Consider the following 24617-nt stretch of genomic DNA (forward strand, 5'->3'; position numbering starts at 1 on the left):
AGACTTGAAATTTCGTAGGAATATTCCTTTCGCCGAGTAGAGGTCAGCATAGAATGTCGCATTTACACCCAAACTCAAGAGCTTATGAGAAATAATGATTTAAAAAATATGTACTAATAGAACTGAAAACAAAATTTTATGAACGATGCGGTTCTTTAACCCACCACCTCTACCGTTCCGTGCGAGCGCTATTTCCAACTGAACCAACCGTTTGAGTGACGCATCGTTTATAAAATCTTGTATGCTTTTTTCAACTCTCAGGTTGTGGCTTCATCCACAGGATCTACTTTACAGTTGATGACCCGTTAACCCCAATATTTGCATAATATAAATTTACTTGAGATGTCACTCTTGCTAATTTAAACAATTTGTGATAACAAATAAAAACATATTTTTAAAGTGATAACCCTCGAGCACTCGCATGGAACGCGAGAGGTCGCGGGTTCCGCATCGTTCATAAATTTTGCTTTCAGTTTTATTTGTGTAATTAATCCCTGAAGTGAGGGTTATTAGGGTTATCATAATATTACATCAAAAATAAGCGTATTGACCTTAAGGGCCTAAGACCATGGTATCCTGTGGTTTCCCTGATGTTGCAAGAGACTAAGCAGCCCGCATTCAAAGTCAAAGTCAAATAAACTTTATTCAATTAGGCTTAAACTAAGCGCTCTTGCATCGTCACTATAAATATTTCTTTTAAATTTCTGAATTTACCGTATTTTATCCCAAAAAAAAACCTAGTAACCCCTTTGTTATTTGATTATTCAAAGCATAGTACGTTGATAAATTCCAATACAATAATCTTCCGTTTGTCATGGTTTTCCTCGAAAGAATTTTTGCTTTTAACAGTGATTTTCACTATTATAACACTAGAAATAAGGGATTGCTTGTAACTAATTCTACTAGGCTTTATACATACTACCTTTAAGGGTAAGTGTATACACTTTTATAATAAAGTACCAGCCACTGTTCAGGCATTATCTATAAATAAATTTAAATGTTTTATAAAAAAATGGCTCTGTCGTAAATCCTGCTACTCCACGGCTGAATATCTAAGTGATCGGATAACGTGGGACTAGATTATGATTATTTTATAGCAATTACAATGACACCACAATATTGTATATCTTACTAAAAAGGGCGCAAAAAAAAATGTTAGGAGAGTTTCTTGCGCCGCTCCATATCTCTCATAGCCCCATTTGTAAGAAGCAGTAGTAGTATTAGAAATGACATCAAAAAGAATTCTAAAGGATTCCGTTTTGAGAAAATAATTGTCTTTTATGCCTTTTATTAAAATTATTTTACGTCTACTAAGCCATTTACTCGTATTTATGGCAGAGTTGAATCATTGCCAATTTAGGCCAATCGTTCCCCAACAAAATATCCAACACTATATTAAAATGATAATTAGACACGCTCCCCATATCATTTGGATCATTATTAAACATTTTATTACAGCCTCTAATCCTGATTAACGATTTCAGCGTGACTCTGCATCATTTAAAACTTTATAAGCTCAATAATATTACATTCATCTCATATTCTGTCATTCCGGATAAATCTGTATTCAAGGAAAATGTGATCTTTACAGCCTGAATTTATATTTGTTGTTTAATAATATTGCGGGTTATTTTAGATTATAACGATTTGTCTTTTAATGTTCTTAAATCCTGAGCGTCACTGCATTGTAATAGGAAGTTCGTATCAATTATAATTACTGTTTGTCAAAAAAAAATTTTTAAAGAAGCCTTTCCAATAAAAGAAGCCCGTAGTTTCTTGCGCCGGTCTTCTCAGGTCTGAGGCATATCTTTTCGAATGGTTGCTAGTTTTTGACTTTCAATAAGTGGATTTGAATACAAATGACTCTATTAATTGAACCACACCTTGGAAATGGAAACATGCCCTAGGCTATTAAATTATTAAGCTTGTGATAATTTAAAAAAATATATTTAAAAAGTAGTCCGCTGAGCTACTTGCTCCCGTTCTTCTCTAATCTGAGGCATTCGAATGGGTAGTTTTTGACAATGAGTGATTCAGAAAATCCTATTTTGAATAAAAATATTTCAATTTGAATTTGTCATAATAGCGGTAATGAAAAGTAAGAAGCAAGCATGTTTTATGTATCGGATGACGGCCGTTAAAAAAATTGAATAAAATCCACGTAACGGGCAAGTGTATGAATGAATATACATAAAAGTATAACTTTTCCTTTTCATACATTTCCACTATTTATTTATTCATATTCCAAGTAATAAAGCAGTTAAATCATAATCATTATAAAACCGAGTACCGAATGGCAATAACTTATAGCATGCAGAACTGATACAGAAGCAAACAGATTTTAATTTGTTAAAAGCACTCGGAAAAATAGCAGTCGGTATTGCAACGTTTGCAAACCGCACCTTTTATAATTAAAATTGCATTAAGCTCGGAAATAGGCAGACGTTAATGATACTAATGTGTTATTTGCTAGAAAAACGTATCGCACTGAACACAATAACTCGGTTTGAGACTTCAGTTGCCCACAACATGTTTGTGCTCGTTTTGTTACAATCGTTCCATTATTTCATTAAAGCTTTTGCAGGGTTTAAAACTACCATTTGTCTTTTGTTAACCGACTTCAAAAAAGGAGGAGGTTCTCAATGAGAAGAAGAAGGTCTCAAGAATTAGATTGTATAAAAATACGCAATTATTTTTATATTTTTAGTGCATATTATATCTATTGTTTTGGAATAGTGTTTTTGAAGTCGGTTGTTTTTTTTTGTTAAAATTTTTACTCCCTAATACGGGCAGTTTGGATTAAAAACGATTATAACATTTATATTGTACTTGTTTGGTATTCTTCCTGCAGTGTCCAGTAGGAAGCACCACAACGGTGCATTTTCCTGCCACTATTTGAGTTGTTTACGTCGTCACTTCTTACAATTGAAAGAAGGATGTAAATTCATTGCTTGTACATAATCTCTCTCAAAATGCTTCGCACGATTAAGTATCTTCTTCAACCCATAAATTAAACAAACTTTAATTTAATTTATTTATAAAATTTAATTAATTTAAATATAAAAATTTATTTATTAAAGCAGTAATAATGTTATGCATGCTGTCATATTTTGAAATTACCCTCCTGACATATTTCCAATTTTATTTAATTACCATTAACTTGTAAACTAACAGAAATTGCTTACTTTCAACATAATCAAAACTTCAAATAACCCAAATTATCTTATTACAAAAGAGGACAATACGACTCAATAATGGCACTCTTTAAATTTCACCCCATTACCTTGAATGGGGTTCTATTCAAAATTTTGCAAAGCCATGAATTCGAGCATACTGTCGAGGCGGAACAATGAATCCAAATAACCATTAATATGTAATAAATACTATGGGGCAATAAAACCGTGTCGCGTGGGGGACAAACAAACAAGTGTACAGAGGCAACCCCTAAACGCCGAGCATTGTTCGTAAAGGCGCGGGCGTGAAATGACCTGGGGACCGTCATCTCCGAAGTTTGCCGAACGAAGACGATTGGTTCCGCTCCGAATGCAAACAGCTGCTGTGTTTCAGAAATGGGGGTTGCCCTTCATTAGTGCGACTTGTCTCGAAAAGATCGATGTTTATTTTTGGACAGCGTGAGTTTTAGCTGATGTCTGCCTGATGATGAATAGCAGAAATACTGACAGATTTGAAAAATCATACTTATTAAAACCTTAATAAGTTAAATTTATTTGCAAAATTTCTCTATATATAGTAGCTAAATCTGAGGTAATGAGGTAGCTGAGGTAAATTGACATTAAAAAAATTATATGATCATTAATGTTCTGAAAATATAGGTATATACGAACGCATTTATTAATGAAATATATTATTTTATTTATTACTCTTAAGTAAATTACCATAACTTAGTTTCAAATTTATTCAATGTAATCCAAGGAAAAGAAAATCAAATTTCAAAGTTGCACTACAACAATACGCCTATTTTAATAAAACCAACATAACAAATTATCGTAACGGTTCCACGCGCCCGCGGATTAGTGAATTGTAAAAAAGATTGGGGTCTTCTCGACCCGACGTGTTAATTACGGGGGTTGGACTAGGGGTAACAGATGAAAGTCAATTTGCTGCTACGACATGATACGGCTCATTTCATCTGTGCGACAAGTGTAGCACCTGTGCAGTTTCACTGGCCCAGGGGCGTTGCAATATCCTTTGTGATCTTTGAACAAACAATAGAATTGCGTCGCCCTTTTTGAATGTTCAATTCTAAACGTATTCGGCGTTTTGTTACAATTTTACGTTAGGGTAAATACGAATTTAAACACAGAACAATTTCTTTGAGCCTAAATAAACAATAAGTCTCATCTAACTTTGTTATTCTTTCCAGATGAAATCAAATTTGGAATAAATCGTTTGGTCGGAGACAAAACTGACGAAGAAGACACAGAGTCACACAATAACGATACAACGCGGACTGAAGATATTTCTCCCACCTCTCAATGTGGCAGCCCTTGTTGGGCTCCAAGTCCTCAATCTCCTCGATCAGTCAGATCAACGTCACCTGAACTTGAAGTAGATTCACCACCATCATCACCGCGACGACCACCAGATTCCTCTCCGCCGTTAAAAAGATCGGAAGCTTTTTCAGTTAGCGCATTACTGAGACCTGATGCACCGCGAACACAGCCCCACAGACCTTTTCTGTACCCTCCGTTACCGTTTGCCGAATTCCTGAGAGATGCAGGCAGCTTGGCTTTGCCAGGATGGGGAGGTTATAGTAATCTTTATCTACACGCAGTCCAAGCCGCGGGGCCCGAATTCTTGAGACTAAGAGCAGCTGTTCTTGGCAACCCTAGTCCATTATCAAGACCATTACCAATTGGAGATGTGTACTCCTGTGTTAAATGTGAAAAAATGTTTAGCACTCCTCATGGATTAGAAGTGCATGCCAGAAGATCACATAATGGAAAACGGCCGTTCGCATGTGAACTTTGTAGCAAGACATTTGGACATGAAATAAGTCTGAGCCAACATAGGTAATTTAATTTAAATAGTCTTATATATCTGCAAACATATATTAATTTCTATACTTAAAATTATATCACAACCATCATGTTCACGAAGCATCCTCACACAAACAATGAATTCAAGCTCTAAAGGTTAACGCATCCAATGTAGGATAATTTATATTAATGCAGTATATTCTTAATTACTTTTTATTAAATATGTGATATTTAAGAAGCTTTTAACTAACACTATTCATATATTGGATGCAGCACCTTACAAACTAATTAGTTTTGTGTATTACAGCCATTGTAAAGTACGCTATTGATTGAAAAGAGTGGACGTTAAGTTTCTTGTATGTTCATCTCGCGAACTCTACTTTTTCTGAACATATGGTAGATTTATTAATTTAATTATTCAATAGCGATTAGTTTAAGCCTTTGACTATGCATTTTAATTCTAAAAATTTGTATTTATTTAATTTGTAACTTAAAATTACCGTATCTACAATAGGTATCGTAATAGGATCTGGTGTTGCAGGGCAGTGCACAGTGTAGAAAAGGTTTTCGAATGCAAGCAATGTGGGAAGACTTTCAAGCGGTCGAGCACGCTATCCACCCATCTGTTAATCCACTCTGACACCCGGCCCTATCCCTGCCAGTACTGCGGCAAGAGATTTCATCAGAAATCCGACATGAAGAAGCACACCTATATACATACAGGTATGTTTTATACTACTTATTCTAAGATAACTGTTGAAATTAATTTGGGAAGTTTACCAACGCCTCTCGTGATGGAGAAAAAGTGACGACATTTGCGTTTTGTTGATAGTATTTTTGTAGAGCCCTTTTGTAAGGTTTAAGCGTTATTTACGTATTTTTAAGTGCTATTTGAATTTTCCTACGCAATTTGACAAGTTTTTGCCCTTGTTGAATACAATATATTATATATATCAAACATACTTAGGATATACTTATCTATTCGTATAAACAAAAAAGAAATAAAGCGAGACAGGAAAGAGAAGGGAATTTTTTGTTACTGAAACCCATTTTGACTGACAAGTCGTAAACAGTATGCCACGCTTGGAATTAACTTCTTAGTATTTTCAATACTATTCTGACAAACCACTAGCTAACGCACACATTGATAAACAAATCAAAATTGGTCATGCATTATCGGACTGTCAGGTCATCTATATACGCTAGAATGATATCAAACATAAGTAGCGGAGTACTGTGATAAGGATTTTACCAATATTTAATATTAAAATTCCATCTAGATTGAAAAAAAAAAATAGTAAGTAATATATTGTTATTGCCACTCCCAATCGTAAAGAAATATATTTCTATTCTATTTTCTTGTCATTTGCAATACCAAATAGGTAAGGGGCGGGGCGGTACCATGAAGATAAGCGCGAATATAGCCTCCATTCATCTTACATAATGTAGCAAAGACAAGAAATTAGAAGACACTTAAAAGCTGACGTTAATGAAACAATTACTCATAATATAACTCAAATAAGGCCACAATAATTCAAAGCAAACACCTCTAAGAGGTCCATTTACAGAGGCAACATAATTCAGGATGGAGACTCTGTCAAAACATCTTAAGCTCACCCTCGCCACATAATTAATGTACATTAACACCTTAGACTTGGGGTGTTTTATAATAATCGCGTAGACGGGGTGAGCAAAGACGGTTTGTGGTGCGATGTTGGGGTTATTGCAATGATACACACTGTCGCTCCCGTATGACAGCAAAGGATGCTTAACACGAATACCTTCTTGGTAATTTCAATCCCAATATATCTTTATCAGGCATCATCAAAATGTAGTTTTTATATGAAAATTATTATCTAAATACCAACATATTTTTGTCTAATTTTAATCAGGTTATTACGATAAATGAGAAGTAAATTAATAATAAGCAGCATGTTATGCAGGGATATAAGTATTTTTTTATGTCTTTTTTGTGCTACATTTTGACTCCAAATATTGTAAAAGCTATTATGGGCAGATAAAAAGTTTGTGCTCAAAAATATCTTTACAGTCATAGAATGATACTGATTCATTACTTCATGAATAATATACATTCAGAATCATTAATAAATACTATATAAATCATTATGATTTGCAATCAAAGCTTTGTGTTTTGAATATCGATATTTAAAGAGGCATCTTCATGCTTGCATTTTTAGTGCACCAAAATAGAGACTTAAAACTGAAATATATAACGTATTTCGATTTTCCCTTGCATTAAAATAACGTATTATAAAGTGAAGTGAGTTGTACAAACGTAACGTCCGTATGTTCGTGGTGCTGAAATCATTCATGAATATAATATGCTGCGGTCTGCGGTGGTAGCGTTTTCCTATTATATAAGATTGCTTACAATCACTATTTTAACCCCAATTGGAAGTTTTAGGTATATTTAAACCTTACGAATGCATATGAAGAGAGAATTTGCCTGTTTTATATCTAACAGGCTGACCACACAGATTTTAGTTTTGTTTAACTCTATATAAATAAATAAAAATAAATGTTGCTAAGCGCAAAACTCGAGTACGGCTCGACCAATTAGGTAATTTTTTTTTTTTCAAAATTTCTTAAGATTTTAGTAAAGATATAAATTAAAAATGAAAATTGCGTGGATAACAGTAAAAACAACGCTGTTCTTTACACATAAAAACTAGTAGTCAAATAGTTGACGTAAATTGTATAGTATATTATAATATCTATGTCTAAAAATAAATAAATTATAATTTTATGAATTAATCAAAAGCCTTCTATATCAACAAATTAGAAAAGCATTTTGGTTTTTAGAACATGTGACGTCAGAATTCCCATACCATTACAAGTTTCAAATTTTCTATTTTTAGTTGAACTTTGGTTTACCTTAATCTTAATATATATAAATTACGTGACACGTTGTTTGTCCGCGATGGTCTCCTAAACTAATGAACGGATTTTAATGGGGATTACTTCATGCAGTGCAGTTTGGTCCAACTTGAGAGATAGGATAGTTTTTATTTCGATTTAAGACCCATAACTATTTTTATTTTCAATATTTGTTTTGTATGGACCTATTTTCTATGAGAAAATTTAGTCACGCACGGTTTGACAGTTCCGCTGTGAAACAATTTCATTATAACAACAGGGAGCATTTTTTACGAAATAATTATTGATGTTTTGAAATATTATTGGTAAATTCCTATGAAACAGTATTTTGTTATCTACAGAACAACGTCTGTCGGGGCAGCTAGTAAACTGTATATTATTAATGTATATATTCAAACCTTCCTCTTGAATCACTACGTCTACTGCAGTATACCGTAACAATACCGCATGAAAATCTGTTGAGTAGGTTATAAAATTATTGCTTTGAAATACATTGACTCGACTTTTGTAACCAACCAATTGAGTATGATTTTTCTACATAGATAATCATATCTAAATCGTATCGTTTAAGCTTTGTAACATTAAATAATAATATAAAGTATTATTTCTATATTATTTGTGCTTTTGTACACAATAATCTTAGAAGTAGCTAAACGCCACCGACATTTAAAGTTGACAGAAGTAAATCTTCATGAAAACGTGGCTTATAAGACAAAATATAAGTTTTTTCTTGCGCGCTTTAAGGAATATTGGCTTCACAAACTTTAATTAATTGAAATAATATATTAAAGACGGTATCGTGAAAAAATTTGAAATCCGTAAACGAAAAAAATCCAATAAAAATTTATACGTTGTTTGTTAATTTTTATTAGAATTCATTTATTTTTTTCATTAAAAAATAAGCATTAGGCACATCTTGATGGTAGGTAGGCAGGATTTATCAACTAACACTATTAATAATTCGCTGTTAACAATATTTAAACATTTTCAGAGATGAGATTTTCAAACAAGTGCAAAAGCCTATACTGCATACAGCCCCAAAGAAGTAGAATTAGCATTACTTTCTCAGATTTATGAATTTAATATTTCTGTCGTGTTAACTCGGGCGAGATAAAAATCAGTGCAATAACCACAGTCCGAATAAATATCTTAATTAGAAACACAAAAAGTATTTGTAGGTTTTTGTTCTCAACGAAATTTTAAAAGCTGATTGGAAAGGATTTTTTCTGTGACAGACTCTTAGATAATTTATATGTCTACATAGAGCCTCTTGATGCTAGACAACTGATGAAAACAGGCCAGGCTTATTACTTTAGTGTGCGTGACAAGCTACGTCATACACTCGCGATTTGTTGTTGTAACGTTGTGTTAGCACGCTGCATTGCTCAAAATAGAGGTTAACAGTGAACCTCAATTTTTTTTCAACGTTTTTACAGCTGTCAGTATATTTAGACGTATATATGATTTAAGGTCAGACTATTTTTATTTTTCTGCTTATTGTTGTCAGTTTTGTATTATTCCGGCTATTGTTTGCCGCCTGTACGATTAAGCCAATATATCTGCACTGTTTGAAGTGACTAAAGAAACATAGATACTGACTGATCTAGGGTTAAAATGCAACCACCACAACGGCGCCTATTTCTGTCGTGAAGCAGTAATGTGTAAGCATTGCTGTGTTTCGGTCTGAAGGGCGCCGTAGCTAGTGAAATTACTAGGCAAACGAGATTTAACATCTTATGTCTCAAGGTGACGAGCGCAGCTGTAGTGCCGCTCAGATTTTTGGTAATTTTCAAGAATCCTGAGCAGCACTGCATTGTAATGGGCAGGGCGTATCAATTACCATCAGCTGAACATCCTGCTCGTCTCGTCCCTTATTTTCATTAAAAAAAGCAGGAAGATAACAATCGAGAACTTTTGTAGCGAAAGATAATGATGATGTAAAAGTTGTAAGTCCTTTGTGAATGGTATTTCGTTACCCTGTCGGAACATCGTTACCATTTCTAATAATATATCGAACCGCAGTAAAAAAATACCAGACAAATATCTAAAGGTTGAGAAGAAATTGGATGAAAATCCTCATAAAGTACGGTAGCTTATTTAAGTCATGATTGTCGTAGGAATTGCTAACCACCCTTAACATTTAGGGGGATGAAAAATAGATGTTGTCCGATTCTTAGACCTATCCAATATGTACTCAAAATTTCATGTTTAACACCATGACACGAGAATTTTATATATTAGATATCAGCTTGGTTATAGACAGTCTCTCAAAGAAAAATTTAAGGAAATAAATATTATGACTCTTCACTGTCAGTACATTTATGAAAATTTAATATACGTTCACAAAAATCGTCACCTTTTTGCTCTAAAAATAAGGGATTGCTTGTGACTAATTCTAGTAGGCTTCATAAGATACATAATAGCATTATGGGTAAATGTACACTTTTATAATAAAGTCCCAGCCACTGTTCAGGCTTTATCTGTAAATAAATTTAAATGTTTTATTAAGAAATGGCTCTGTCGTAAATCCTATTACTCCACAGCTGAATATCTTGGTGATCGGATCAGCCTGGGGCTAGATTATTTTATAGCAATAGCAATGACAGTACAATATTGTATATTTTTAATAAAAATAGCGCCAAAAAAGAATGCTGGGAGAGTTTCTTGAGCCGCTTCTTTTCTCTCAGAGCGCCATTTGTTTTCGAAGCAGTATATTAGAAATGACATCAAAAAGAATTCTAAAGGAATGAATTTTGAGAAAATAAATGCCTTTTATGCCTTATTTACTAGAGATTGTCAGATGTGTTAAAAATATAGCGAAACCCACAACAGTAAGCCGTGAAACAGCAACAAATCCCTCATTCGATACGATTTACTTCTCGCGAAGACTCTGAATGAATTATTCACGAGCTGAACCCTTGTTTCCTTAATAATGACGTTCGCTGATAAGGGACAAGTGTTGTTATATCGCTCGCTAGCACTGCCCCGTGGCAATGTTCAAGTAAATTGATGTAAATAATATAAGTAAATAATAATTTAAAGGCGTATTATGTTATTCAATGGCCTAAAATCTAGGGTTTTAGAATTATAAGTCATTAAGTAATGTATGTACAATATTGAGGCTTTTAATAAAAAAGTATATTTAAAATGGTTTATTAAATTGTATAATAATAAAATAATAAAATTTCAACAGTAACGTTTTTCTATACAAAGTTTGACGGTAACACTTATTTGAATCACGCCATCTTTTTTAACCGACTTCAAAAAAGGAGGAGGTTCTCAATTCGTCGGTATCTTTTTTATGCTTGTTAACTCAAAACTCTCGACTGGGTGAACCGATTTTGATAATTCCTTTTTATTTGAAAGCTGGTGCTTTCCGTGTGGTCCCATTGTAATTTGGTCTAGATCTGGCAATGGCATCCATGAGAATACCATAAAAGTCTTAAATTTGCTATACATACGTATAGCATAGTGGATGATAATTTTACGAATAACTCAATATCGCGCCAACCGATTTCGATTATTCTTTTTTTTATTGGAAAGGATATACTTCAAAGATAGTTTGGTAAAGTTCTGATTACGGAAACCATGCCAAGTAACGGAACTCTTCAATTCTCAGGAGCAAATTAACGATACTCAGCCGAATCTTTTTTTAAGTTATCCGGATATCTGTACGCATAGCATGATGAAAAAGCGATATAATTGTTTTTCCTTGCCTTATAAATACACATAGTTCCATGTATTTTGATGATGTGGCCAACTAACTATTTATTTCGAAAAAACCTGAGGTTAAATTTCAAATCTCAATGTAAAGTATCGATACATGTTTATCTACGTGAGTACGTAGCTATGGACATAGGTATACTATAATTAAAATAATATATAAAAATAAGGCATAGGTACACTGAAAAGTTCTTTTATAAAATTAAACAGACGAGTTTGTAGGTATGTAGCCTTTCAGTTTTTCAAGTTCATTTGAGCAGGGAGGGTAGCGTGATTCAAATAGATTCACTCACTACTTGTAAGAGAAAGAGGGACAACTTCAACGAGGGGAGTTGCGAAGAGGTTTTAGGGTTACGGAAGTATGTATTCGGCTGTCAAAGTTACATAGGTGGTAGAAGGGGTCTTGGAATGTATTTTTTAAAGTTTAATGAAGTCGTTTTCTTTTCCTGGTCTTGTGGAAACTGGTAAAATAACTTCATTCTGTTAATATATAAAAATACACATGATGTTTAAGATCATATTTTAAAGTTTTTGCTTATTTTTCACATAGTGACTATATGATTCTTAATCTATTCATTTTGCTCATCATCATTAGTCACTCAATTTCCGTACTGAGTTTGAATTTATTACATTTGAATCTATTTTATTTGTATATTTTTTATTTCAAATTATGTACATATGACTTTATTATTAATAACGCTATTTATATAAATAATAATAAAATAAAACTTAAGTAATCTAACAAAATTAATTAATTACAAATAGAAAATATCATTAAGATCGCTATCGGCAGGTAAGGTGCCCATGAAGCTGGCAACGTTACCTCTTTGTATGGCCAAACTTACCCTTTGACAGAGGTACGTACCAGATCTTGGGTCACCTGTTAAATCGGTTAGATGCCTGGATAGCTCTTTTACGAGTTTTTGTGCCGATGGACCCCAAGGACCCATCGTCTCCACCCCAAAGGGAACAAATATGTATCCATCACTGAGTTATGTTGATATAGTTGAATCTATGACCCTTTTATTTAGATTTCTAAAAAAAATGCTAACAGTAACTCTTGTCCATTTACGAGATTGAAAATTGTCCAGAGTAATCACTGACAAAACAAAACAACCTGTAACCTATCAGCAAAATAAATTTTCAACAAATACACTAAAACTGTTGAAGAGATAAGAGTATTTGTATATTTTTGTCGGCTTAGTACACTGTGTTATTACTAACAAATTAAAAAGACAAAATAGATCATAAATATGCTTTTTCTAATTAATTAATCAACATAATAACAATAAGTTGATATTCACCAAATCGTATATTATTACTTAATTAAGCACCTGAATTACTTGACAAGTTAAGCCACAACCTACCCCGTATAAATTATGAACAATATCTATCCAGCAAATAGTTTCCAAACGGTATTTTAATCAGTGTCCCAACTTCTTGATAAATGCGCCCCAACAAATTTATAGCTGCAAAATTTTATAATTGCGCGTTAAATTAAACGGGCGATTAGTCTATGTCAAGTTAAACCGCCAGCCGCGATCTGTCACTTGTGAATTCGGTAAGTGAAGAGCGAACTTGTAAACCAATTACAAGTTACCTGTAATTAATTGTTGGCTTACTGTCGCTGCAATATTAGAAAAGTTTTTAGAGTTCCATATTCATATATCCCTAATTTGTCCCTATACTGTCCACGCACATTACACAGCCGAGCGGTTAGTGACCCTGTCTACTGAGGACCCGGGTTCGAATCCTGGTATGTATAAGCATTTATATGATAAATATGGTTGTTTGTTTCCGAGTTATGCATGCTTATATTTATTTATGTTTGCTTAAGTAAGTATATTAGAATATATTTCAAAAATTCATAATTTTTCCAGTTTTACAAACTGTTGAAATGCACTGATATCAAATATACATAAATAATAAAAATTGAGGTAGTAAATTACACAATTCAGAAGTCAATAACTGCTCGAATAGATTTCCCAATATGCATCAAGTGGAATGCCTCATTGATTTCAGTAAAAGGCATCTTGTGGGTGACAAACTCATCTAATGGCAGCTTCTTGTTGACATAGTCTTCCACGAGCTTTGGGACACTGTCTCGACTTTTGTACCCAGCAAAAGCTGTTCCTTTTCAAACACGTCCCGTGACAAGCTGGAATGACGGGTTATATTGTATTAAATATATCGTTGTCTTGTCCCTATGATATGGTAACTTGCGCCTAGTTTGGGACAAGTTAATTTGTGTAAAAGTGTGTCAATATAATATTAAATCTATATTTATTTATCAGGCACTTACTAAACTCTTTTTAAAACTAATTTTTTATAGAACTTCTTCCTTTAAAATAAAATATAACCAATTAGCAAAATAAGTGCTAAGACACCCCTTTTCTTACTCGGTCACTTCAGATGTCATTAATCTTATATTAAGATGAACTCGCAAACCATAACGGGAAGATAAAAATTCAAAACAGAAACTCTATTATTCATGAATGTTTGATCGCTCAAATGCTCCTCCTAATTTAAAAAACCCGGTGCTAATTAATCCGGGAATAAACAAGTGGCACATTTGCTCTCAGAATAATTACTCCGACGGCGGCTGTAATTCAGTTTTTTGCGTCGAAAAAACTCCCTGGCCACAAGTCGTGGGCGAAGCTTAAAAGCATTCGCAAAATTGGTTTGCATTTATACAATTAAGACTTGTCTGTTTGTCTGAAGTTTGAACGTTTGAAAACAAAATTTATGAACGATGCGGGATTCGATCCACGACATCTCGCTTTCCGTGCGTGTGCTCTTCCAACTGAGCTAACCGTTCGAGTGACGTATCGTTATAAAATCTTGATATGGTTTTGGTCAACTCACAAGTTGTGGCTTCATCTACAGGATCTACTTTACAGTTGATTACATGCTCAACCCCAATATTTGCATATTAGGAAATTGACTTGAGATGTCGCTCTTGCAAATCTAAACAATTTAAAAATACACAATTTTTATTTGTGTATTAATCCTAGAAGTGAGGATTATCACTTTAAAAACATAACAAATTGTTAAGTTTGAACGTGGTTTCGATGAAGTTAGTTGTGTGGGTACAATAGCGGCACCAGTTTCTGTCCGTATCGACGTACTACATATTAACAACTAGGCTTCCAACCACCACATGATCATGACACACAAAATGTCTGAGCGGCGCTGACATTAACTTATATATAGATAACGTTAAATCTTGCATTAAATTAGCTAGTATAGTTAAAGTCTAAGTCAAATTTAACAGTAACGCTGACTTTATGATAGACTGCGGAATTTGTTGCACCATCGTATTCTAAGAGCATAGTAAAAGTTAAAGTCAAAAAGTGAAATATCCAGTCAATATCAATTTTTTTTTGAAAATTTTGACTGGTCGCTATTAACCATTAACAATTGCATTAATCGCAGGAGAGCGGTTAACAGTTAAAGTTGTGACGTCATCTACCTATTGTCAACTGGTGCAACAAATATTTTGCTTAACCGCTACTCTAACATGTTTTTATTGCTAAAGTTAGTTGGTGCAACCCAGCCTGAAACATTCATTTAAATTAACACTTTATTTCGTGGCAGTAATATTCAAACTCTATGAACGAAAACTCACATTAACTTAGACAGATAACATCAAAACATTCATTCAAATTAGCACCTTTATTCGTCGCAGTAATGTTCAAAATCTATAAACGAAAAGTCTGCCTACTAGACGCGTAGGCAGAGTTTTGTTTCGGACAATATTTGTGCTTGGGTTTGAATCTAGTTGTTCATTGTGCGTCAATAGTCGTAGCCAGTGAAATTACTGGGATAATGAGATTAAAATCTGCTGCCGCTCCAAATTTTTTTTTTACAAAAACCTTTAGCGCCACTCCATTGTATGACAAAGCGTATTAGCATCCAAAGAACGTCTTGGTACTCTCGTCACTTTTTCTCATAAAAAAAACACCATACAATGAGTAGACTATTCTACAAATAATAATACAATCTATCATTAAAGCATTTAAAAATAAGCAAAATTATTTAGTATTTTCCTTAAATGAAGCGATGAAAACTGAATTTTATTAGTTGGTTTCAGCCTCCCGTTACCACGTAGGTCCCAAAATAAGTAAGTCAAATGAATTTATTGCTGAAATAATTAAAGAAAATTTATTGAAGTAGGCGTTACTTTGCGGAAATCCATAATTATACAAATGATTTAAGTTTTCTTTAGTCTCGTGCCAGATTCTGGCGAGACTAAGTCTCGTGCCCGATTTTTGCGAGACAACACGTCCTGAGAATGGCTCTTGTAGAGGCGAAACACGTGTCGAATTGTTTAAAAACAAATATTGGCGAAATTAACGCTAAAGATAACTTAAATCATTTGTAGAAATAATTAAAGTCTAAACTAAGATATCATTACATGCGATTGAATACGGCCGTGTTCTCTTACTAACAAACACTCCCGTATGAAAATATAAATAAGTTTAATCAATTTTTTAATGAAAGTTTGTTTCAATTAAATTAATAAGTGTAAAGCACTTGATAATTGCGATCCTCGAGCCAAATGGTCCAAACTTTTCTCTTTTAACTCCACTAATTATACTTTACAAAATGTTTTCTTGCTTTTGATTGCAAATTGGCGTTCCAAACCTTTTATTGTTGTTTAGGCATTTTAAACCTTAACTGCTTATTGTTGCTGGTTTATGAAAACTTTGTCTCGTTCGAAGGAATGTTTTTTTTTTAGTCATGTAACTTGTTTTCTCCCATTGTTTCCCGAAAATATGCAGTAGTTATCGGGTCTAACTGTAAATAAAAATGGTAGTTAAAAATTTCTCTAGAGAGTTAACTGTAACTAACAGCAAGCATTGGCAACCTACAAATAAGACTTAAAGGTATGTGTAACAGGATTAAGTAGAGTTCATAGCTCTAAATGCTATATTTTCATCGCAAAACTTGTCCATAAACACCTTGTTCGCGTGTTTCCTCATTACCCTTCGCCTTAAGTAAAGCTAAATAAACCATAGGTGATCTTAAACATGTACATGCCACTCTAGTGAGGGAACAGTAGTCTAGAAAATCATAAGACTTTAAAACTGGAATTATTTTCAACGTTACGTCACAATTATTCAGATAGTTCGATTTTCAGAACATAACCTAAATACTGAGAAACACATAACTAACCACCGACTAAAAATAATCTTTTTGCCACGTGCTAAGTAAATTGCCCGTGAAACAATTCTAAAACTGGAAGTCCAATCTCTCAAAACCAATTCCTCGTACAAGATTCCATTGTTAAAGTATTCCGTCCACACATCCTCGGGGGTGGAAATCTAAGCGCGCCATAAGGAAGGGAGGGTGGGTCAAGTAGGGGGAGGTTGATGGAGGGGGGCAGACTGAATCAAGGAGCGCTACGTGCTCCGAGTTTAATTAAGGACCCTGAGGACGTCTTGAGATACTTCGATTTTAGTCGAGTTTTCTTTTAATTCCTTTAACGTATTTAGAACTTGTTCAATATAATGTGGCTTTGGACATTATTGCTGATGTTAACTATATTAAACAGAGGTTCTTCGAGGTCTGTAATCTATGAAGACTCCGATATTTCTCTGAGTGAAGTTTACGAATAAATAATACTAAGATGCGTCTTTCAACTATTTGTAGAGCAGCTTTGCCAGTTATCATTATATCTACAGTCCTACGTACCTTCAGGTAGTCTTTATAAAAATCTGAATGTCAAAATAATTTCCTTCGTCCGTTACGCGTATAATGGGCTCTTTATTATAGCGGCATCAGGAAAATAGTTATAGGATTGGTCTCCGCTACACTCCAACTAGATACCGCAGTCGTAGTCGCAAAAGTCCTGCAACTAATACTACACCCAAGTGGGCGTATTAGAGTCAGTCGAACAATGTACTCGAATAATGTATGACGTGGCACATGTTCTGTTAAACTTTGCTAATAATTGAAACTAAAAGGCCGGGCTGCCTTTTACTTACGTTGTAAAAATAATTATTTTACAAGAAATAAGAAAGACACTGGGATCTAATTTCAATGTAAAATAACATGAAGCGTATGTTACAAAATTTTAAAAGATGCCATTGAAGATCATCGCACACAAGCATCTAATAGTTGCAGGACAGCGGAGGCCAATCCTTAATCTAAGGTTAAAACGAATGATTTATTGAAAATTGCGATTCCCAGAATCGCTCTACTTATTTTCAGATAATTTATGAAACTATTATAGTTCGAACGTCATGTCATTTCAGAATGACTTTTGAATCCGAATACATTTTTATAGTCTAACAAAAGTAAAATTGTGAATGAATTAAAAATACTTAGTTTTTTTAATGCAGTATATTTTATATTTCTATAATATAAACAACAATAATACATCGAATTAAAAATACTTATTTTAACCTGCATTCATGATTCGATAAATTTTCTTCTCGTGTATTCTTGATATATTTCCGAGCGAGAAATCCTGCGAACACCTCTGTCAGATTTCTTTTAGGCATCTTCATGTCTCACGTAACTCGATACTCACTCTAGGGAAGAGAAAACAAATCCCAATCATGATTTTTTCTCACGCGAAAAAAGTGTCACTATATTCTTTCCCATACAATATTAGGCACTCCCGCGGGAGTCGGATAATTAAATTAATGTCCTCGGCCCTCTTGCGCCCCTAGTTTCGATCCAGTAATACAACACCTGCATTGTTTTTACTAGAGAAATACTTAGTTGTACAAACATTTTCAAAGTTAATATACAGTTTTTCTTCTGTTGCCTAACTAAGAGTTCTATTCCATATATTTATTTTCCATTTGCACTTAAGACATGAATAAGTTCACTATTAAAAATGTTTTTAATATTAGTGGAGTAATATTCTAATTTTTCCGAAATGTGAAATTCAATTAGTTTTGTAAAAGTTTTTAAGTGACTCCCTTTGGTAAGATAAGTCTCAATATTTATTCTTCTCACGTTCACATAAATAAATTTAATACCTAAACGTTTTTTTCTTCATTTGTAAGCGAAATTTCTTCGAGGAACACAAGCACAACTTCTAATAAAAACCAGTACTTTAATTTTTTTTATCAAAATGTAAAATTTAAAGATTCAGGGCTTATAAGTAGCGTTATTTGTATATTTTTTTTTGGGCTGTAGGCTTTGAACTTACTAGGCCCGTGAGCTTCACAGTAGAAACCGGAGGTCAGCTACGTTTTGCCTCATCAAAAATATTTTGTATTAGCAACCAACTTTTAATGAAACTTTTGGAGCCAAATTGGAGACGTGAATATTAAATGCAAACATAATCCTAATATTATTGCAATGATAAAACCAAAATTAAGGAAACAAGTGTGTTTTTCGACCGCAGGTCTTGTATTTGGTTAACAGGCCGGGTTCTGCCGTGCCACTGTGAACGGTAGACGCGTGCCGGCGTGACACCGCACACGACAAGTAATTCAATAAACACATTATCGCGATTAGGTAGACACTGGGCACCCCATGACTGGAACCCTCAGGGTTCTACAACGGCTCCCTGAGGTATTCCTACCTCATTTTGATTTGCTTATGTCTTTTTTTCATCCGAATCTTTAGATGCGTTCAGTTTTCTTTCTCTAACTCCACAGCTGAATATCTAAGTGATCCGACAGCCTGGGCCTAGATTATGATTATTTTATAGCAATAGCAATAGCAATGACAATACAATATTGTATATTTCATTAAAAAGACCGCAAAAAAGTGTTGGGAGAGTTTCTTGCGCCGCGTCTTCTCTCTCAGAGCGCCATTTGTTTTCGAAGCGGTAGTAGTGTCTAGTATGTTATAATTGACATCAAAAAGAATTCTAAAGGAATCAATTTTGAGAAAATAAAAGACTTTTATGCCTAATTGCATTTAAGTTTTACAAGGAATGAAATGATTAATTTCATGATTCTTCTTTTGCTGAGTTTAAAATTGCATTACTTTTGCTGACTTTAGTTTGACTGAGCTATTTATGCTCTTATACTTTTGATTGGAACTTTCTACGTGTTGGATAACTTTCATTCTAACCAGCCCAGATGCTCCCAGAAAGCTTACAGATTTAGGAGCGATGCTGGTGATAGGAGGATTTGTGCCCGTTGTTCGGGCACGCTCCTGCACTCTGTAAGTACCGGCCTGCATCCCCTGTATAAAAGACTGCCTGACGAACCAGCCGGTTATTATGCGTATATTTTTGCGTATTTTGTTCCCGTGTAATCTGATAAAGGGCGGGCAAGTTTGTATTGTTTTAAAACTGTCGTGCTACATTTATAAAACTGTAGAGTCGCCGTGTCTACACATTGTAGGTATATTTTTTCTAAAAATCTTTTGTAGATAATAAAGGAAGAGTAGCTGAACACAGTGAGTAGAAACTTGCAGTAAATATCAGAACTATCTTCAAATGGTGGAAACAAAAGTGACGCAACTTCCTGTCGACTTAATTTAGTAAATTTAATCAATGGAAACTTTTGTTATTCAGTCCCTTACAAATAACATAAATTATTGATAGCGTGTCGATTTCTACGTAAAGGTACTCTATTTTTAGAATATAGGTGACTGATAAGAATATGGCTACTGGGATGAAATACTAGTTATGACCGACTAATATCGATATATCGATGAGACGTTTAAATTTTTTTATTCAAATATTAGCGACCACCTATCTAACGACTGATCCAACCATGATTTTTATCGAGGACAATAGCTGCCCAGACAATAGTAGGCAATAAGCTAACCCTTATTCTCTTGCAACACTAAAGGAATCACTGCTCACGGTGTACAAGTTTCTTGAAGTACTAAGGGTAGATCGGTGTTTCTGCTGTTCCTTGGTGTATTGTTTGCATTGATTTTTGGAGCAAATTGAACTGGTATGGGCAGAATGTCTTCGGGATCTTCAACTCCGAGGCCTTTCTTACCTAATCAGGTGTTGAAACACTAAAACCCGAGCCGCTGTGTCCCTAATCCATTATAAAGACTAAAATAACACAGAAAATTGTTTTATTTGTTAAATAATTACAATTTAAATTTTTAAGATACAAAAGATATTGAAACATAACATAATGAACATTGAAACATTAATCAAATAAGTATCATATCGGCTACCTACAAAAACTTAAACTAATATTTCAGTATTCAAATCAGAACCAAATATAGATGTAGTTACGACTTATAATTGCACAAGCCCACGCATAAAGCCAATAAAAGGGTGGCCCATAATTTTTAATACGAAGATCGGTATTAAAGTTCAAATAGAGCTGGTTTGATGTCACGTGCTTCACGCGTGCCGGATGACGGGACCTGTATGATTACAATAAATTTAATTGTTAATCCGATACCAACGTTATATTGAAATGCACTCTTATTATGCCATCTGGCGATAATAATTACTTTGTAATATTCTTCCACTGTATCAAGAGTGTATTTAGTTTTTAGAAAAAGTTTTTAGATGCAGCAATGCTCCAGTATCATTGCTAAATGCATCACTACTAAAATTTTAGTGGGTTTTTTAATATTTTATGGTTGAAATTTATTTGATGTTGAACATTTTGGATAAAAGAAATATTATATAAGAGAACCTCTATAATATGTAATGTTTAACAATGAAGAAAGAAGAAGAAGATAGCATATTCAAACTTTCAATGTAAAAAGGTGATTCGTGTAAAGCTTCAATCAATATGAGCAAAATTTGAATTTATAAGATAGATGCTGATGATTATAGTAACTAAAAAAAGTTGAAATAATTCTAAAAATAATTCCATTATTAAAAGTTTTTACGCATAAGGATGCTATTTTTTTATATACCTACCGGTTAGTGATATAGGTAAGTAGTAAAATACCTAATAAAATTTTCTATCATTAAAATCGTGGAACAGTATAAATATATTTCAAATATATGCCGCAGAAGCTTAAATGAGATTATGTGGACGTTTTTATGTAGTAGAAATAAAACGTAAGCAACTCCAATTTCATCTACGTATAGTAAGTACTATTTATTCAAAAAAAAAACGAACCGCATGCGGTTTTCAACAACAAACCTTGAGTATCATAATCAAATTATCCGTGTTTTGATTGGTCGGCGTGTGTCGCGCGCTTTTCGAGTGCTATGATTCGCCGACACCACAATGGCGGCACTTGGCAGCTGTCAAGTGTTTTCTTACACCGGGAAAGCAAACCATGTACAACCTTCATACTTCAGAAATAGGATCGAAAGTACCCTAGCATTTTTACGAACAGAAAATGGCATGTGCAGTGTTGAAGTGTTAGGAAAATAGTAGCAAATGTCCAAATGCATCGTAAATTAAGTTACAATTTGAGTGTTTTAAAGCATCAAGCTCTGACTTTGCAGGAAGCTATATTTAATTGGTTTTATAGTTCGTGATTGAAAAGTAAATATTTATGAATTTTAGATTTTATTGAGTTGAAAGTAGAAATATATTTATTTACTATGGTACTCCCTATGGTTAGTGACAGTAACATAGAATATTGCAACAACACTTGTCATGAAGCTACAACAGCAACAAATTCGTTACAACAGTAATGCAATTAATTTATATTTCCCGCGTTGGGATTTATCATAATTTCTGAGATCGAATCTTGGCCGAATATTGATCAAAAGTTGCCATATTGTATTTAAATATTGTTCCTGGTATTCAAGAAAAATGAAATAATACAATAAAATCACTATTCGACATTATGACACCCAACACCACATTATATTTCGTGTCAAATCTAATAGTACTAAGCACGACAAAATAAATTGGCTCTTAGTTTCATATGCGTTGTTCGAGCAAGGGTTGGGTGTCATTTAGGCGGATTATTTTGGATTATATTCGGATTTGTGGTGAAGTGATTATAATTGCTCATTTTAAGTAGCGTTTTATTACTATCATGTCATTACGAACACGCTATAAAGAAAATTTATTTAAAATAATAATATTATATGAATTACCCAATGTTACATTGCCGTGTTATTACATTCATGAAAAAAAATATTGTTTTTTTTCGAAATAATCTATTATAAATTGTTTCAACAATGAAAATTAATTCACATGATTATAAAAGTAACTTAACTTAACTATATATTCTTAACATATTAATATATTTCTAGAGTAGAAAGCGTATTAAAAGGGGGGGGGGGGGGGGGGGAAGTACAGAAGAAGGAAGGAGTATGAGTTCACATGAGATTAAAAAATTACGAAATCTACTTATTATATTTAAAAGTTTTATAGATATAGGTTGGTATGTGTTTGGCAATTTATTTCTATTAATTAATTACTATTATTGGAAAAAATTTAATACTCATTTTTACAAACGAAACTTATTATTCATCAAACTAATAAAAAATATAATTAATATTATCTTTAACAGATTTTCCGAAATATTCTTCCTCATCTCCCATTTCAGTATCGGCATATGTACATGATTCAGCGTCTTCCCAGAAAATTTGTTTCTAACATCAAGCACATTTCTGCAAACCCAGCTCTGTTTTTCGATTTTCCGATATTATTATTATGTTCTGAAATTAACTCATTAAAATCGACTAACTTTTCATCCTTAAAATGATTTTGGGCTTTGTTGCTTTTAATATCAATCTGGATCAACTCTACGGAAATCAAATCTAGATGGTAAACGAAGTATTGTGTACAGTGGGCTTTTTAATTCCTATTATGTGTTTCCTCTCTCTTCTATGTAATCTCTTCTGTTCTTCAATATATATTTTTATCTATCCTTAGTAAGAAGTTGCAGTTGAGCCTTCTGTTATGATGTCCGAGGAGTCAGCATTGTGTCACCGCAGTCATTTCTGCATTTCAATTTTAAGGTGCAATGGTTAACTTCTTGTGTACTGAACGCTGTAGCAATGGTCATTACAAAAAACAGAAGGACACAGAAACTAGGCTCTGATTTCATAGCTATAACTATGAACTTTTGCCCAATTCGACTTAAAGCTTACAGCGCAGATTCCCAGCGCAATTCATTTAAAGAGAATGCCAAACCATTGTTGAGGTCAATGCCTCTCTGGAAATCTGTCGAGTTGAGGCACGTATGAAGAACGTGAGGGTGGGAAATCTTTAAGATATTGTGCGATATAAATTTTGTTGTGGCATCTTTTAACTTACGTGTAACTGTGGCCCAAAATCCTAGTTTATTTGAGATGAAAAATCTACAAAGATACTCTAAAGTCTAAGTAGAACGACACGATGCTACTTCATAAAATAGTTAATAATCAAACGGATACTTCATTATTACCAAAAATAAATTTTAATTGTAAAATCCCTAAACGTACAGTTTGTACCAACAACATATTTAAAGATAGTCGTAGCCGTACTAACCTAGCATATCACTCCTGCATCAATCGTATTTGTCGCCAATTTAATACAGTTTCTCAAAATAATCAGCAAATCAATTTATTTAATTCCACATCAACCTGCTTTCGTCATAATGTCATTGACTCCCTGCGTAAGGGAGCTAATTTGTAGAAATTACTATTATTTTGTTACACTACTTTAAATAATCTGTATGTCTCTAAATCTTTTGTACATGCCAGTTATTGATATTTTTGCTATGTGTCTTTTCGTTTTAAGTCTCCTTGTTGATATTTTTACATTTGTGCATAAATATTGTTGGTTTGTCGAATAAAGTAAAATAAAAAAAATAAAAGAACGGGCAGAAACTCTCTTATGATTTTACTGGAGAGTAGCAAGAAAGATTTTGCAGCAATGATCACAGATTCATTTGATTTGTAGGTATTCTAATAAACAAAAAGCCAAGTAACACAAAGAGAGCATACATCCAACGTTAAAGGCCGGCAACGCAACTCTTGACTCCTGGTGTTGTGGATGTCCGTGTCTTATATAAAAAAAAGCAAATGGATTAAGATGTCATGTTTGGCACGCCAATTTACGATTGCTATTAAATAAATATAGAAATTTGCAGTTTGTATCGAATAAATAAAGGTAAAATGAATGTAACAATATTGAAATTTAG

The 24617-nt window shown here is 33.5% G+C and overlaps 1 protein-coding gene across 1 annotated transcript in view; it reads left to right on the forward strand.

Annotated features, from left to right (window-relative positions):
* Positions 1 to 24617, forward strand: part of LOC126979902 (zinc finger protein Gfi-1b) — a 91148-nt gene that overhangs the window by 46157 nt on the left and 20374 nt on the right. Inside the window, exons 3-4 of the mRNA XM_050829488.1 lie at positions 4385 to 5033; positions 5542 to 5723. Coding sequence (XP_050685445.1) covers positions 4385 to 5033; positions 5542 to 5723 — 831 coding nt within the window. The remainder of the gene's footprint in view (positions 1 to 4384; positions 5034 to 5541; positions 5724 to 24617) is intronic.

Source organism: Leptidea sinapis, chromosome 4 (genome assembly GCF_905404315.1).
Source record: "Leptidea sinapis chromosome 4, ilLepSina1.1, whole genome shotgun sequence".
In the NCBI taxonomy this organism is placed as follows: domain Eukaryota; kingdom Metazoa; phylum Arthropoda; class Insecta; order Lepidoptera; family Pieridae; genus Leptidea; species Leptidea sinapis.